Source organism: Arachis hypogaea, chromosome 5 (assembly GCF_003086295.3).
Source record: "Arachis hypogaea cultivar Tifrunner chromosome 5, arahy.Tifrunner.gnm2.J5K5, whole genome shotgun sequence".
Taxonomy (NCBI): Eukaryota; Viridiplantae; Streptophyta; class Magnoliopsida; order Fabales; family Fabaceae; genus Arachis; species Arachis hypogaea.
Genome location: NC_092040.1, coordinates 41,959,124 through 41,976,717, shown reverse-complemented (window position 1 = coordinate 41,976,717; position 17,594 = coordinate 41,959,124). Strand labels below are relative to the sequence as shown.

Here is a 17,594-nt window from a genome sequence, read left to right as displayed (position 1 = left end):
AACCAGAAGACATTGGAGTGGAATCAAACAGATCTTTCGATATCTTCATGGAACGGTTGATATGGGGTTGTTTTATCCCTATGGATCTAAGTCACAACTAGTTGGCTATGCAGATGCCGGATACTTGTCTGATCCACATAAAGGGAGATATCAAACAGGATACCTGTTTACATATGGTGGTACAGCTATATCATGGAGGTCCACGAAACAGACGATAGCAGCAACTTCCTCTAATCATGCTGAAATACTAGCAATTCATGAAGTTAGTCGCGAGTGTTTTTGGCTGAGGAGCCTGATTCAATATATTCTGTTATCATGTGGACTGACTGATCATAAGATGGCTCCAACTGTCCTGTTTGAAGATAATACAGTATGTATTGCTCAACTTAAAGGCGGATATATCAAAGGTAATAGAACAAAGCATATTTCTCCAAAATTCTTCTTCACTCATGATCTTCAAAATCAATGGACAATTGATGTCCAACAGATCCGCTCAAGTGACAATTTGACAGATTTGTTCACAAAGTCACTCCCAAAATCCTCCTTTGAAAGATTGGTACATGAGATTGGGATGCGCCGATTGCGAGACATTAAATGATGTCGGCAAGAGGGGGAGACTGTACTCTTTTTTCCTTGATCAGGTTTTTTCCCATTGGGTTTTTCTTGACAAGGTTTTTAATGAGGCAATCCCCATCACTAAAGAATATTGTACTCTTTTTCCTTCACTAAGATTTTTTCCCACTGGGTTTTTCTTTAGTAAGGTTTTAACGAGGCAATAATCCTAAATGGTCATCCAAGGGAGAGTGTTGTGATAAGATCTTATGCGGATGCCCATTTCCAATGAAGCTTAGTCTATCAAGGATGACTCTATTTATTATAGTTTGAAAATATGTCATCATGTGCACATATAAATAGAGGCTTAAGCCTCCGTATAACAACACACATCAATAACAAATACTCTTTCTCTCCCTCTTTATATTATTACTTCTATTCTCTCACTTCTTTTATTTTACAAGTATTTTTAAATACTCTTTTCTATTACTCTTTACATATAATATTAGTAAATATATTAATCATATTTATTATATTGAGATAGTAATTATAGTACTAGACTACTCATACTTCTTTATTTTATATTTATTTTACAACTTTATTTTATAACAGTTATGAGAATTAATAATTTTTTTTTATCACAGAAGAAAAAATCTAATTTGGCCCCTCGTATAAAAATTTCTGATTCCGCAAATATATATATATATTATGATTGAACTAAATAATATAATGAATTAACTAATAATCTATGTAATGCTTATTTTGTAAATCTACCCGTAAAATTTCTAGATTTCCAATTCCAATTATTGATGTACAATTTTCTTCAGAGGAACTCACCCATAATAAGTTTAATAATTCCTCCTACTCGCCTACTGTATGCAAGTGCTCAACTGAGTTGTCGTAATGATCTACAAAGTACAAACATTGCACTTTGAATTGACTTGCGTGATTTTAAAGATTTCGTCGCCATTCATTAAATTCTCTATTAAATGTTACTAATAAATAAAACCAATAAATTCTTCGTTTTTTTCTTAAAAAAAATTTCTTTAGAACCATAAGAAAATAATAATTTAATTATAATAAAATAATAATACCACTCCTATTTTTATAATACAACTTCTCATATGATTTTTTTTGCTTTGTAATTTTATAAAATAAAATAGCATTATCAAGATAAAAGTGACAATATTTATTTCTTTTAATTATTAAAGTATAAACGCAAATTTGGAAAAGCAAGTTTTCAAAAAAAAAAAAAAAAACAAATGAAAAAAGAAAGAGAAAACTTTGTAAGGAGATAGAAAATTTTAAAAGCTTTTTTTTGAGTTAGCAGATACATGCTAAAATTATAAATTAATTTTTTTATGAAAATTGCATAATTTTATATACTTATTAAAATTTAAAAATAAAAATATTATAATAATCTTAATATGTACTTTTAGAATTTATGTCAACTAATTTTTTAAAGATTTTTCTATTCACAAAATTAAAATAAATAAGAACATCAAACAAGTTTATATTAAAATATAAATTAAATTAAACAAAAAATAATATTTAATTTTAAAAAACTTTAAAATTAATAATTTTTTTTGTTATAAGTGAGAATCGAATCCAAGGCAAAAAACTAACTACCTAACGAACTTCACTAGCCATGGCTTGAAACAAAAGGGTTTGAGGGTTTTAAAACCTTTTTTTCCTCCTCCAAACACAAACTCCTTAACAAACCCTCGAACAAACCTGAAAAGAAAATTCATAAACCTAATAACCATAATCATGTTATTATGATTCAAATTGGAACAAGCTGATTTAATCGAATAAATTTTCCTTTACTAGATGAATCCAACTAAAAGATAATCACAACACACCAACACCATTGAGAGCCTAATTGTGTTCTGAAATTAATTTCAGCCGAAATTTTTGAACAAGTCAAGATTGTTAAACTAACCCCAGAAATTATCCACCGCCATTTGTTACAGCATTATGTTAGTGCCATCTTGTTACCCAGTGAGGGGAAACAAGCATAAGCATAGTTACAAATGCTCACAATCAAGTTGATTTACAACAGAGAGATTTATATACAAAACTGCAACATCTCTTCCATAATAAAAATGTGTTCATCCACGTGTCAGGTCAATACCAGTGTGTGGATGTGCACTTTTAAGATCAGCCGGCTGCGAACCAGGCCAAATGGCTACCGCAGATGAAGATGAGTTGTAGTTTTGATTAGGAGGAGGTGCACTTGCCAGAGAAGCTAACTTGTCGCTACTTTGAGGCTCCGAACCACTATCTTTTGTGCTTGTCACTTGCTTAGGCTTTGCCTTGGAGCTGCCACCATATACAAAACTGCATACTACCACCTGCACCAAGCAATGTCTCACTTTCTGAAGCATAACATATGCAAGGAATTATGCATTCTTATGGTTCTATCATAACATGAATGAGCAAGCAACAAGAATAAGAATGGCCCCGAGATTGTGATAGGTTTTATATACCTGCACTGGGGTTGCGGCAATAAGCACAGCAACGCCACCACCAATAACATGACCCTCAGGACTAGAAAGGGAAACACTGATGCCGCCTGTTCTACTACGAGCTCCACCATCGTCCGCAACCAAATAAGAACCAGACAAGCATAAAATTTGAAATCGTCCCTGAGAACGGGAAAATAACATGATATTAAGCTTACTAATGCATCATAAGAATCATCAAAGGGGGATACAGACAAAACAAAAGGCATGATGATGCTTGTAGAGTAGTTTAATTTCATTTACCTCATAAGTAACACTGACAGTATTAGAAGCAGGTTGACGCATAGTGACCGAAGAAACTATCCCAGTACCAGACATTATGCATACAGCCCTTGGTCTCTGCTGTGCAAATGACAATAACTTGGCTACAATGTCCTGAAACAGAGAAATTCTATCACTAGAAAAACCATGTTTTCATGTACAACAATAAGGCAAACTGTGATTATTATTTGAAAGCTGACAATTAAATTAGTGGCTTCCATTAAGTGAAGACATATCCTATGCAATGCAAATAATGTTAATACTAGACAAATAAACCGTTAGAGATATCCCAGACGAACAAACCTAATCAACACCCAATGCATTCAGCATAGATCTGTTTTTGTGGCAAGACATCCATCATGTTTAAATACATAAAGCAATGTCTTTAGGTCAAAAAAGGGAGGGAAAAAAAAAAGATAATACTAGATAAACAAGTGCATCAAAACAAAAAATATCTAATGATATGGAAGAACATAACTACCTCCCCAGGTTCAACACTTATAACATGAGGTGAGAAGGCCATCCCTGCAGAACTGTTCATCCATTCACCTAGAAAACAAAACATACACAAGAATGTCAAATAACACATTTTCAAAGCAAATTTTTTAGATAAAACACTTCCAAGCATAGCAGATAATAATAAATTTGTTAACCCCACATGAGTTATCATTTAAAAGAGCTACACCCAAAACGGAAGGAAAAAGCGCAAAAGCCACTGGCCAGATTTTCATGGTTCTTCTAAGCAAACATTATGTTCGGTTATTCATGGCTACCAAGAAATGATATCAAGAGGAATCAAATTACACAATACTAGTAACCACAATAGATGGAAAAACAATTCAACCATATAAACTACAATGTGTCTATAAATGAAAAAAACTATTGGTATGAAATGAAAGGCCACGCATCCACCCTTTCCATTCAGTAGATTATAATGACAGCAAATAAAGGAAAAATTTAAAATAAGTCACAGGAGATTAACCAGATATTCACATAGTTATCTGCATCTACATTAAGCAAATAACCAGCCACATAAAGTAACAGATTATGCATCAAGTACAACAAAGTAATCAAACAATAAACGATAATGCTAAAGCTAAGTATACCTAGAGAAGCTAGCTGTTGCTTCCTTCCACTTCCAGGGGGGCGTCCGCGCCGCTTCTTTTCCAAGGGAGTACCGGAGCCAGGAGATGAATTAGCAGTGGCAGAGAGCCTCAAAGAAACAGGTCCACCAGGACCATACTTTCTTGGCCTCCCTCTTTTCTTCTTTACAGGCTCCCCTGAAGATGGAGGAGGTGCACCACTACCACCTCCACCACCACCACCACCACCACCACCACCAGCACCACCACCAGGGGAGGAGGAACCTATGCTGATTCCATGACCAAAATTAGGATGCTGAGGCTCTGGTGAGAATGCAGAAGCAGCAGGACCAGGGCCACCAGCACCTCTCACGTTTGAGACAGCCCGGAACCCAGGAGGTCCTTGGAAGCCTCCGGGTTGTGGCTGTGTTGGTGTTCGAGAACCACCAACACCTCCTCCTCCTCCTCCTCCTCCTCCTCCTCCTCCTCTATGTATGTAGAATGAGGCAGGGCCGCCAGAGAATGACATTGCTTCTCGCCCATCCATGCATTTACCACAAAAAAAAAGTTGTATGATTTGTTATTAATGCAGCTTGCTTTTAGGGTATCTAAGTTAATGTAGAGATCCTCTTCAAAACTAGAATCTATTCAACAGCTAAATTACCCACACGAAAATACCAAAACGAGGTTTAAGAGCGTGGTCAAGAACAAAAAAGCTTCAAAATGTTCGAAAAAGGATGGATCTTTAATCGGAAAACAACAAAAGCAGAGAACGGGATCTAACTATTTTCCAATTGACAAGGTTCTGATATTTGTTTAAGTGAATGCCAGGTCACTTAAGCGAAGATACAGGAAGCGTCAAAAGGATGAAATACGAATGCGCTAGTAGAAAGAGTGAGGGAGAGAGTGAGTGAAAGAAAAAGAAAAAGAAGAGAAAGGAAAAAGGAAGTGGCTTAAGAGCTGAAGCAGAGCCACCATTGAAGGCGCATGGCAGATTTTTAGTGAGCGGAGAAATGTAGAAAAATCAAGGGCTTGGATTGAGGAGAGAGAAGCGAGAGTAGCAAGCTGGCAGTTCCGAAATTATGACTGTAACACATTAAGAAAAAATAAAAACCCTAGATTTTCAAATCTAGGGTTTTGACAGAGGGGTGCAGGAGGTGGAAAAGGGAAAAAGCAAGGGAAGAAAAGACAAAGAGTGGGACTTCACTTGGGACTTGAGGAGGAAAACAAATTGAATTTAAACTTTATTATTATTATTATTATTATTATTATTATTATTATTGTTGTTTTCTTTGGAAAAAAAGAGATCCTTTTATTATTTTTTTATTTTTTGGGTTAAGGAAAAGAGAGCTTTTGATTTGAATTAGAGAGGAGAGTGCGTGTGAAAGGGATAGGCCTATGCTATGCTGCATGTTGAATGAAAAGAAAGAGGCTTTTTGTTATCTGAACAACATCTGACAAAAATGGTGAAAAATGAAAAAAATAAAAAGAATAAGAAACTTAAGGCTAATTTTTATCGATATGGAACCTACAGGGGAGCTTTTCACAGATATGGAAGTATGGGGGAATACACGCATATGTGGGATAGCTTTCTGACACTGTGAGGGTGGAGAAATCTCACCGTGAGATTTGTATGAGAAGGAGAAATGAAAATTTATGCTACATGAAATCGCACATTGCGATTTGTATGATAAGGAGAAATGAGATTTTCTGCAACTGAAATCGCACCCTCCGTTTAAAGTTGGGTGTGCTACAACGGTGCAACAAATCGCATGGTGCGAGTTGTAGGGGGTGGATGTTGGTAGGAACTCGCACCCTCCGTTTTGAGTGGGGATGAAGTTTATTCCAGGAAATTGAATAGGAAATCGCATGGTGCGATTTGAGTTGTAAATATTTAGCTGTGTCATGTTAACCTAGTCGATGGGTGCGAGTTCCTTAAAATGGTCCATATAAAAGCACGCAGTAAGGAAGTAGGTCACTCGCGTCTTCTTCTTCCCCAACTTGAACGGCCGCATACTCTTCTGTTTCTTCTTTCTTATTTCCTTATTATTATCTGGTGATTCAAAATTGAACTCTACTTGCCAAATCTATGTTCTTTTCTTTTTATATGTTTGAGAGAGATGAGTGACCGAGTATTATTAAAGGTGTATTATTTTGGTCAGATTTTACTACAAACTTCGGAAGGAGTAAAATTTATATGTGAAAAACCCTTAGATGTTGTTATTCCCTTTATCATCTCATTTGAAGAGCTGAAAGGGGTGATTTCTGAAGCCATTGATTCTGAGAGAGCAAGAAAGATATCATGTATTCTATACAGATATCCCATACAGGTATTTGGTGGATTCGTCCAGTTTCAAAGCAGATATGTGACGGACGAAGCGAGCATGCAAGAGATGTTTTCAATGTATATTGAAAACCGGGCTCAGATCTCCTTCATCGAGTTGTATATTGAGTTTGAACAATCTGAGGCCGACCGAAATATTCTACGAGAAGATTATAATACTGACAGCGAAGAAGAGTTCGAAAGTAACTACCAGTTTGTTGGTCCAGATGGAGATGGAGGTGAAGATCAAGGTGAAGGAGCTACGGCGCCAGATGTAACAGAGGTGGCAAATGCACTCGCAAACGATGAGCCGTTTGAGGAGCCATCATTCATGCGAGTTTTGGATTTGGAAGCCATGCATGTTCCGGAGTTTCCGGGATATATGACTGCAGGTAGGTAAAATTTACATGAGTTTGTAAATATCATTCGCAGTTAACGGTTAAAATCCAGTGAACCGGACCGGTTAGGTTCCGGTTCATGTCGTGCGACGGTCGAACCGGCCTTTATGGTCTAATTTTTACATGACTTGCTGGTGTTTTTGTTTTAATTAGAGTGACATAATAAGGTGTTGTCAGATTTGTAATATATGTCTCTTTATTTGATTTTTCCTATGCTGGTTGTCAAATGCAGAGATTCCTATTGTCGCAGATGGTGAGTTTGCCGTTGGTATGGAGTTCGGTTCGAGGGAAGCTGTTATTAAGGCGATAAAAGAGTATACCATACGACGAAGTGTAGACTACCGGGTGTATGAGTCTGAGCCGTTGACATTTTATGCCAAGTGTACGCAGTACGGATCAGGGTGTGATTGGCTTATCAGGGTTAGCATGATCAGCAGGAAGTACTATTGGGTTATAAGGAGGTATAATGGTAGTCACACATGTACCCGAGCCATGATTTCACAGGACCATTCGAAGCTGGATTCTCTCACAATTGCAGAAGCGATAAAGCCATTGGTTGAGGCGGACCCGTCCTTAAAGGTAAAGTCGGTTATAGCAGAAGTGCAATCGAAGTTTAAGTACACCATTAGTTATCGGAAAGCATGGCTGGCTAAGCAAAGGGCAGTAGAAAAAATATTTGGAGGTTGGGAAGCATCGTATGAAGCGTTGCCTATATGGTTTGAGGCCATGTGTCATAGGGAGCCGTCAGCTGTTGTCCATTTTGAGACTATGCCTGCTTATCAAGGGGATGAATTGGTGGGTGATATTCGAGTACTGCACCGAGTATTCTGGAGTTATTACCCCTGTATTAGGGCATTCAGACACTGTAAACCAGTTGTCCAGGTGGATGGGACTCACTTGTATGGAAAGTATAAGGGTTGTCTGCTAGTGGTAGTTTCACAAGATGGGAACAACAATATTGTCCCAATTGCGTTTGCTGTTGTGGAGGGAGAGACTTCTGATGCATGGCACTTTTTCCTAAGTAACCTTCGTCAACATGTTGTCACTCGGGATGGTATTGGTCTAATATCCGACCGACACGAATCCATCAATGCAGCTGTGGAGCGCAGTAATGGAGCTTGGTCACCTCCTAGAGCTTTTCATATGTTTTGCATCAGGCATATTGAGTCAAACTTTCTGCGGAAATTCAAGGCACCGTACCTCCAAAAATTGGTCGTCAACATTGGTAACCATTTACTAAATTTAGTTATGTTATTAATAGATTCCACCATCACGCGATTTCTTTCGACAGCTAATTTTTTTTTTGCATGACGTTTTTATTTTGCTTTTATGTTAAATTAGTAACTATTTTTAACTTATAATAATTTGGTAAGTAATTAATATGTATTATATTAAACTGTGACATACCCCAATGTTGTTGATGATGCGTAAATGATGGGTTGAAGTGTGACTGCGGTACATACTGGCCTGAGAACTGAGGTTGTTCTTGTGGAAGCGGATTCGTAGGTGGTACCTCAGGCGAATGTGGCTCCTGTTCATCATTGTCATCATCCATATCCTGACTACCCTCATCCATATCATGATTACCACCATCCAAATCCTGATTACCTTCATCATCCTCTTCACCCACAAGATTTGACAAACACAAGCGGTTCCCATATTCTCCTCGGTACCAATGCATATAAGTTTCCAACTGAGGCTGTGAAGGAATGGGAAGCTCGGAAAGAACGTGATGATACCTGTTGGTCCAATGCATCACCCACATGTAATGAGTAGGTGCCGTGGCCCAGTTAAAATTCTTAGGACCAGTGAGGACTTCTCCATGCGCCTTATCTAGATTCCGCACCTCCTCAGGCACTCCCTGAACGAGTCTGAATTGTCGCCTATACCTATCGGTAGCATGCCACTCAATACATTCAAATGATACCAAAGGCACTGTAGCGCTCCACACAACCGAGTGCATATAGATTTCAGCAGGAATTATGTTAGGATCCACGCGATCCACAGCATACGCAACCCAGACAAACTGAAAAAAAAATAAAGGAAATTCATGACTACGCCCGACATAACAGTCATCATCATCTTTGGTTCATAAGATTTACACAGGCCCTAAATAGGAAAGTAATACTACTTTAATAAATACTCACCTCGCCTTCCTGAAGTTCATCAAAGGCCTTCCTAAAGTCAGCTAGCTTCATATATCTATATCGTCGGTCACCCCGCTCCCAGTTCCGCCACCTTATACGATACATTTAATGTTGATAATTGAGTTATAAATATAAATAAAGTGGTACATTTAAAAATTATATTACCTGTTTGCTAGCGGGAAACTGCGGGGCTCCCTAGGAACCGGCGATAGATATGGGAGCCGCATCCAAGCCCAACCGAGAAGAAGTGTTAGTGGGCCATCTATGCCTTTACAGTCAACTCGAGATGCCCGGCATAATGCCCTATAGAGGTGTGCTAGGCATGCAGATCCCCAACTGTATTGTATAATACTACCAAATTCACGTAGCAATGGAAGAAACTTCCAGTGCACACCTGCTGCACCTGATTTATCCCCAAACAAGATCGTCCCGATAAGCAACATAATGTGGCATTTGACATACCTCTGTATACCAACTTCATCAGTCAAGGGTAAATTTTCTTTAAGGTCCCGAAGCCAACTCAATTTAATGCAACTGCCTCTACACTCCGACTTACGCGGTGCAACTCCGAATTGATGCAAACACTCAGCCTCCAACGCTTCGAAACTACTCAATGTCATCCCTGTAACTGGAAGTCCGTCCGTTGGAAGACCAAGTATTAGAGCAACGTCTTCAAGAGTGACGGCACATTCACCAATGGGAAGGTGAAACGTATGTGTGTCGGGGTGCCACCTCTCGATTAAAGCATTCACCAATGCCTTTTGACATTGGACTACCCCAATCTGTGATGCATGGTAAAAGCCAGTAAGTCGTAGCTGCTCCTCTACCCTATCATTGTACCGATCCGGAGGAACAGGATGCTCACATGTCAACATTCTTAACTTCTGCAAAGTTCATAACAAAGTATTACTCAACTTCTTAACACTTACTAGGTTACTACTAAAATAAAAATATTTTATACCACAACAACTATTGATAATAATGATAACTAATACATAAATACCTAATCAAATCTCTCCACAGTAACACATTTATCTTGAATAATATGTAATAATACCCACTAACCACCTACTACTGCATATACCATTAGTTAACTAAAGATATTTCACTGAATTATAAAAAACATTTATAACAATTACTTTATGCCTAAATTCTTTTTGGAACATCATTCATACTAATTAATTAATAGTTTCCCAAACTAAGACTAACTCACAACAACAAGAACATTTACCTTCATTCATTACAATATACCTACTTAATAATTTAAATAGAATTATAAAAATTAAATTAAACCTATTTTCAAAATTAAATTAAACCGTTGGGGCTCCAATTTTTTTTTTAATTTCCTTATATTTATATTTAAACATAAACATAACTATAAAAATTAAATTAAACCTATTCTCAATATTAGTTACAATTATAACCGTTGGGGTCCAATTTTTTTAATTTCCTTATATTTATATTTAAACATAAACATAACTATAATAATAATACAAAACATTCAAAATTCACATTCTAAAATTTCCGTGCTCTCTATAAAAAACGTCCCAAACTTACTAAATAATAACAATAATTTCACTAACAATAATACTTATATTCTAAAAATTAATTCCAAAAATTCTATAAATCTTAAAAAATACATATAAATCCTAAAAAATAGTAATAATCATTCTATCCTATGGATATTTCTAATTTGCACTTCTAATAACAACAATCATAACAAATAAATATTTTACATTAATACTTTTAAATAAAAAAATTTAAAAACCTTAAAAAAAAACTTACATAATCAGAGTGACTGAGATAATGCATGATATGAAGCTCAGGTCGATCAACATCTCTAGTTTTATTTTTTTTGGGCATTCTTTCATGTATTGAAACATGCAGAAATGAGAGGAGGAAGATGAATAACAATGGGGGCTTCAGGTTTGAAAACGAAAGCTGGGAGAGTGATGTCTCGGAGGGTGAGAGAAGTTAATGCATGAGTGAGGGAGCTGTTATAAGGGCACCGAATTGGGGTGGCTCCTGCTACGCGACACGTGTCTTCGGTGGTGGCAATCGCACGGTCAGATTTGCTGGACGGAACTCGCACGGTGAGATTTGCTTAGTGGAACTCGCACGGTGCGAGTTGGGTGGTCACTGACACCACACTCTCGTCATTCCCCTCCCTCCCCCATAACGGCGTCTGTTAGAAGTTCCGGTACCATATTGAAATTAAAAAGCCGAAACTTAACAATAAAAGAAAAAGGGGAAAAAGAAAAAAGGAAAAACTAATACGAAGAGGGAATAGTGGGATTGAGTTGGAAGGACAGAGTGGGGCCCTACAACAGTACCAAACCCCCCAAGATGTCTTTTTCAGATTGCCAATTGTTAGGTTAGGGCAGTGAACCCTTTCGTTTTAGACCTTGGAGGATGTTTCAGTTTCTAGTGTTAACCCACTTGACCCCATCAAATAGAGAGAGGAAAAAAATCTCTTTTTTTATAGTAGGAAAAAAACTTATTTATTTTCGGACCAAAAGCAAATCTAATTTTAGTCTGTGTATACTTTAAAGCGGTATTGTCAGGTTTAATTTCACGCTCTCTCACTTTATTGCCTCACTTCAATGCATCTTTATTTCTAAGTAATGAAATTTTCTAATAAATACTCTCAAGTCTCAAGACACGATATATCATTATAATTTCTTTAAAGTTTTTTAAATGTATATTTTATAAAACATGTATATCAGAAATAACCTTAACAAGTTTCCAGAAAACAAGGCAACAACTACACACCATAAAAAATCCTGTATTAAAAAATGATATAATTTTAATCAACTTGATTCGATGATGTGAGAGGAAAAGACTAGTAAAAACAAAATGAAAATAAATCAAATTGAAAATAGTCCAATAAACTAGGAGACTAAAGACAATTATGAACTACCATAATATTATTTTAATCTGTTGTCTCTTTACACGTAGTCAATTTCTTAGAATACCACCAGACAACCCCATTTAACAAAACAAGACTTCTTATATAGAAGTTGTGAAATGACACAAGTGAATAGATGAGATCATTTTTCAAATATTTGTGTTGATAATGATATCATTTTTCATTGATACTGAATAGACTATTTTATAGAATCTATAACAGAAAAGAAACGCAATCCAAAGTTTCTCCAAAACTTCCATCATGTGCAAGCTCGAAGAATTAACATGGTACTTACCAAGTAATACCTACAAAGAGCAAGGTACAAGTATCGAGCTTGGCTTGAGAAAACAATTTCCTGAGTCACTTTTCGTCATAATCAAATTCCCAAAAAAAAAAAAAAAGTAAAGTATGTTGATGAAATAATTTGATGCTTGCTTTCCAAAGAAATTGGTTGTAGTCTATTTGGTGGGGCAGTCAAATTGCTGAGACCAAGTATTTTTTCTACTTTCTCTGCTCTTTCTATGAAACCATACATAAGAAAGTTAATAATTTCTCTGCTAATCTCCAAGAAATAAATTGAATAGAGTCAATCACAACAAGCTTGCCGTTCAACTTTAAAAGGATTAAAATTTGCTGGAGTTGATGTCACACGTTTGATCTTCTGTGAAGCCAATTTTTCCTTCCCCTACACTTTGGTGCTTACACCTTCAATTCAATCACCAAAGAAATCCAGTTATCAGTGTTAAAACGTGACCGACATTCCAAAATATCCATGATGCCACAAGAGAATCATAAGAATGACCAAACTTACAAGTTCTACCTATTGATCAACCAGTAACATAAAACACTGATGAAGTCCCAAAGTAATATATCATTGTTTACATCTTCAATTCCATAATCCATCTAACTGTGCATTCTACATGGATTCTTTATTCTTTGGATAAAAAGTCTATAAATAAATTATTAGATCATCAATAGATGTTTCTAACATATCTAACTACTTTATTCATAAAGCTGAAGAACTTGTAAAATATAATACTGAAACTCTTATCAAATAATATCGTAGTATTTATGAACTCCCACTTAATCCTTTCAGTTTTCATCAAGGTTGAAAGCCAACAACCTCAGTAGACTCGATGATGACATGATTAATTTCATTTCACTCATAGATTAAGAATAGAAATACAGAAAAAAAAAATTTAAGATTCATTATTGTAGCCAAAAACCTACCTTTACAACAACAGTTTTCTAAATGTGATATCTGGCTCATGCCTACCTGCAGAAAGAGATCTAATTCATCAAATTGTGAGAATCCAACAAACACACTGAAACAGTAAATTAAAAAGGAAAAGAAAAGAAGTACAAAGTAAGCAACTAGTTTTGAGAGGCAACAATCATGCAAAAGAAAAGACTAGGATACTTGAGAACTTACACCATTATTAGAGTCTTACTCTGTTTCCATTAACTTCATTTTTCTGTTAACATAATCCAGGTATCCCTAGAAAACACCAACATATGAATGTATATAAACTGAACCCGATTAATTCGATCAACATACAAGACAGAATACAAAAAGCTATCTTCAATTGACTCCATGAAAAAGTGAAAGTTTTCAAAAGGCAAAATAATATTTAAAAATAATGTAAATACGTTATATTATGTATGATGAATTTCTTAGAACGAACAAACCTTTGCCAACTTCAGAAGCAAATAATGTATACATCAATAGGATTGCAATTGTAAATGAATTGCGAACGCTGAATAAAATTACCTTTTCCGTTAGGAGTCATAAGTCACAACAACAAAATAATAGATTACGTCAAAGATGCAGAACCCAAAGAACTTACCTGGAGTATCCCTACAGCAGCAAATTTGTCGAGCATAGTCTTGGAATGAACTGCATTATTCAAGTTCAAAGGCCTTAAGAGCAATTCAACATTCTGCAAAAAATGGGATATATCAGACTCAACACCAGATTTCTATCCATCTATTTTCAGAGTTGCATTCGTGGAGCTCACCTTTGACGTGAAAGACTCGTTCCAATAAGTATATTTCAGACCTTGAAGTTTTTTAGTTCTAGAAAGGGCATCAATTAAGACCTTCACTTGTGCAGCCTAATAAAAAACAGGAAATCCATTAGTAAAGGGGGGAAACAATTATAATACATAGTACATAGTATAGCGATGGTTAAAGATAGAAACAGACATCAGTCGAAACACGGTGACAGCTGAAAGGGAGGCCAACAACAAAGCCCTTCAATGAATATTTAGAGATCTGCATAACAACAAATAGTAAAACTGTCAAGGATGATATTGATTTTTTCATTTTCCGCTTGAACCATTGAATTCAAAAGCAGCAACCTCGACAAATCATATTTACAACACAGAACACAAAAAAGATTTGAATTGAATTGAATGGAAAAGAGAGAGAGGAAGAGAAGAAGCTCACTAGAGTCTCGAAATCGGAAGCCATTAAATCAATATTTGATTTCTTCCTGACCAGAACACTGTGGCATTGAAGAACATACAGAAAATAGTATCAAAATCAATATCTTATAAATAAGAAAAGGAAAAGGAGAGTTAAAAAAGGGACCTGAAGGGTGAAGCAATCTTGTTCTGGAAGTCGGAAAGAGCAAGACCAACGTATTTATCACCGACATCCAAACCAAGCAACCGAGCTGGTTCATTCTTGTTCACCAAATCATGAAACAGCTGAACCGCCTTCACCTGCCTCATTTCATCTCATCTAATAACATAGTGCTGCTTTTCATTTGGGATTGGAGATTACAGCAACTAAAGTCTAAAACCCTAAACACTGATATTCTATAGAAAAGATAATCATAATCACAGGATATTATATATAACTACAGTATATGTTTACAATTTACACAACAAAGCAACAAAATATATAACACGGATGATTTCTCCAGGATATGGAAACCCTGTAATTGCATTGACATATATCATAATCATTATATGCTTATTTTCTTTAACCAATAATAACAACAATGGGGTTTTAAAGTTATAACCAAGGTCTCTTACCCCAAAAAAATACATAAAGGTTTACCTGCTGAAACTTGAAAGGCTGGGAGATGAGAGCACGAGATGCGTTGCGGTAGGGTGGGTGGTGCGCGGTGGCGGCCTGGGACTGAACGGTAGAGCACGACTGCACGAGGAAGAGGGGTTCCATCGTTGTAATAACGAGTCATACTCATACCCTTTCTTTTCTTTTCTTTTCTTTTTTTTTTGGGTTATGCATACAAGTGTTGTGTTATAAGAGCAGCCTAATATATGAGCCCACATCAATAATGGATTAAACAGAGATAATTAATGGCCAAGAAAACCCAACACCGAAGTGTTGTAATCATAAGGAAATTATTCATAAATAAAATAAAAATAAACATTAACTAAGTTGGATTAGCATGGTAGTTAGCTTCCTACTCTACTTAAATAAGTGTCCATAGTGACAGGTACTATAGAAAACCAAATAAAAACAAAATAAAAATAAAAATAAACAATCTTGACCAAAAAAATAAAGAAATATTCTCCACGTACAAGTCATTTATACATACAAGTTCATGCAAATTTCTTTAACCTAATTTACATCACGCGTCACTATCTAATCAACTTTTTAATCGCGTGAATATATAACTGCCTTTTTCGAAAGGATTTCGTTTTCTTTTTCAAATTTTATTAACGTTTTCGATCTACGTTCTCTTCCATATCTGCATTTCTCTTCGTTCGTGTTTTCTTTCTTCATCTTTTGCGATTTTCTTCGTTCTTTACGTTTTTGAAATCAAGTTTTGAAATTAGTTTTGAACAGTTATCTTGTTATTGAAAATAATGAATTATTTAAGTTCAGATTGTCAATTAAACCAATGCGAAGTGAATTATTGTTTTGAATCCAATCAAGTGGCTGAGGTGTGGTTCGATTCTAGTTAATGTTTTTGTTAGTAGTTTATGATTCGATAGGTGAATAATGTTGTTTTTGTTTGTGAAAATTGCTGTTCATCGTTGATGGTTTGAATTAAATGTAATGTAAGAGTATTGCATCAAAGAAAATATTTTTGTGTATTTGCAGTAAATTTCGGGGTAAAACTAAGACATTTATATTTATTGTTTACAAATTTTCGGTGAATTTATTCTGATAAGTTCTACATAATTCAAAATTCTTCATCTTCCTCCTCCCTCATCTTCTACTGATTTTTCTTTTTTTCATCATCACCATCTTCTTCTTTTTCTTATTCATATTTTTCTTGTTATTTTACATTTTCAAGTTTCTTCTTGTTTTACTTTCATAACAAGAATGAAAACCAAAAAAATCAAACAAAAAAAAGAAAAAACATATAATGCTGCAAAAATTACTTGGAGAATGATGAACTTACATTCATTCAACTAAAAGAAAAAAAGAAATAAAAAAAGAAGAAAAAAATGCAATGTTAAAGGAAACATTTTTGTGTAGTTGCAGCAAATTTCAATGTAAAACTAAGACATTTATGTGTATTGTTTAAGAATTTTTTATGGATTTATACTGATAAATTTTGCATAATTCAGAACTCTTTCTCTTCCTCTTTCTCATCTTCTGCTGCTTCTACTTTTTTTCATTATCATCACCATCTTTTTTTTCCTATTCATCTTTTTTTTCTTGTTTTACCTTCTCAAGTTTCTTCTTATTTTACTCTCTTAATAAGAACAAAAACAAAAAAACTCAAATAAAAAAGAAGAAGAAACACATAATATTACAAAATTACTTGGAAGAAGATGAACTTACATTCATTCAACTTAAAGAAAGAAAGAAATAAGAAAAAAAAGAAGAAAAAAATGCAGCATTAGAGAAATTATTTTTGTGTATTTGTAGCAAATTTTGGTGTAAAACTAAGACATTTATGTGTATTGTTTAAGAATTTTCGGTGGATTTGTACTGATAGTTCTGCATAATTCAAAACTCTTCATCTTCTGCTACTTCTTCTTTCTTTTTTTATTATCATCACCATCTTCTTTTTTTTCTTATTCATCTTCCATTTCTTGTTTTACTCTCTTAACAAGAATAAAAATAAAAAAATCAAACAAAGAAGAAGAAGAAACACATAATGCTACAAAATTACTTGGAAAAGGATGAATTTACATTCATTCAACTAAAAAAAGAAAGAAATAAGGAAAAAAAAGAAAAAAAAGAAAAAATGCAGCATTAGAAAAAATATTTTTGTGTAGTTACAGCAAATTTCGGTATAAGATTAAGACATTTATGTGTATTGTTTAAGAATTTTCATTAGATTTATACTGATAAATTTTTCATAATTCAAAACTCTTCCTCTTCTTACTCTTCATCTTCTACTGCTTCTTCTTCATCTTTTTATTTCATTCATCTTCTTATTTCATTTTTTGATAATTCTTTTCGA

The 17,594-nt window shown here is 35.0% G+C and overlaps 3 protein-coding genes across 10 annotated transcripts; all 3 read right to left on the bottom strand.

Moving 5' to 3' along the window:
- Positions 1-2,422: 2,422 nt before the first annotated feature.
- LOC112801479 (AT-hook motif nuclear-localized protein 5) lies at positions 2,423-5,656 on the bottom strand. The gene is made up of 5 exons (XM_025844232.3): positions 4,445-5,656; positions 3,820-3,887; positions 3,321-3,452; positions 3,042-3,200; positions 2,423-2,906 (listed from the first exon to the last, which is right to left on the bottom strand). Exons 1-5 carry the CDS (start codon positions 4,965-4,967, stop codon positions 2,664-2,666), a joined length of 1,125 nt encoding a protein of 374 aa, XP_025700017.1. The 5' UTR covers positions 4,968-5,656; the 3' UTR covers positions 2,423-2,663.
- A 2,804-nt stretch (positions 5,657-8,460) lies between these two features.
- LOC112801477 (serine/threonine-protein phosphatase 7 long form homolog) lies at positions 8,461-10,171 on the bottom strand. Its single transcript, XM_025844231.3, has 3 exons — positions 9,454-10,171; positions 9,289-9,379; positions 8,461-9,167 (listed from the first exon to the last, which is right to left on the bottom strand). Exons 1-3 carry the CDS (start codon positions 10,161-10,163, stop codon positions 8,469-8,471), a joined length of 1,500 nt encoding a protein of 499 aa, XP_025700016.2. The 5' UTR covers positions 10,164-10,171; the 3' UTR covers positions 8,461-8,468.
- A 2,436-nt stretch (positions 10,172-12,607) lies between these two features.
- On the bottom strand, positions 12,608-15,614 carry LOC112801476 (uncharacterized). 8 transcript variants are annotated; one of them, XM_072237209.1, is made up of 9 exons: positions 15,263-15,614; positions 14,789-15,137; positions 14,645-14,702; positions 14,402-14,470; positions 14,215-14,310; positions 14,044-14,136; positions 13,629-13,694; positions 13,427-13,486; positions 12,608-12,901 (listed from the first exon to the last, which is right to left on the bottom strand). In XM_072237209.1, the coding sequence occupies exons 2-7, from the start codon at positions 14,929-14,931 to the stop codon at positions 13,644-13,646; spliced, it is 510 nt and encodes a 169-aa protein (XP_072093310.1). In that variant the 5' UTR covers positions 14,932-15,137; positions 15,263-15,614; the 3' UTR covers positions 12,608-12,901; positions 13,427-13,486; positions 13,629-13,643. The 8 variants fall into 8 exon arrangements, with proteins under 8 accessions (XP_072093310.1, XP_072093311.1, XP_025700015.1 ...); XM_072237210.1 differs by having other exon boundaries at positions 13,008-13,472; XM_025844230.2 differs by having other exon boundaries at positions 13,427-13,472.
- Between the last annotated feature and the right edge of the window lie 1,980 nt (positions 15,615-17,594).

Coding starts and splice junctions, on each gene's coding strand:
- LOC112801479 (XM_025844232.3), bottom strand. CDS start 4,967: ATGGATGGGCGAGAAGCAATGTCATTCTCTGGCGGCCCTGCCTCATTC. Junction 3,888..4,444: donor GCAACAGCTAGCTTCTCTAG/GTATACTTAGCT, acceptor TTTGTTTTCTAG/GTGAATGGATGAACAGTTCT. Junction 2,907..3,041: donor TTGCCGCAACCCCAGTGCAG/GTATATAAAACC, acceptor TGCTTGGTGCAG/GTGGTAGTATGCAGTTTTGT.
- LOC112801477 (XM_025844231.3), bottom strand. CDS start 10,163: ATGTTGACATGTGAGCATCCTGTTCCTCCGGATCGGTACAATGATAGG. Junction 9,380..9,453: donor AGTTTCCCGCTAGCAAACAG/GTAATATAATTT, acceptor GTATCGTATAAG/GTGGCGGAACTGGGAGCGGG. Junction 9,168..9,288: donor ATGAACTTCAGGAAGGCGAG/GTGAGTATTTAT, acceptor TTTTTTTTTCAG/TTTGTCTGGGTTGCGTATGC.
- LOC112801476 (XM_072237209.1), bottom strand. CDS start 14,931: ATGAGGCAGGTGAAGGCGGTTCAGCTGTTTCATGATTTGGTGAACAAG. Junction 14,703..14,788: donor AAGATTGCTTCACCCTTCAG/GTCCCTTTTTTA, acceptor TCAATGCCACAG/TGTTCTGGTCAGGAAGAAAT. Junction 14,137..14,214: donor ACGAGTCTTTCACGTCAAAG/GTGAGCTCCACG, acceptor CATTTTTTGCAG/AATGTTGAATTGCTCTTAAG.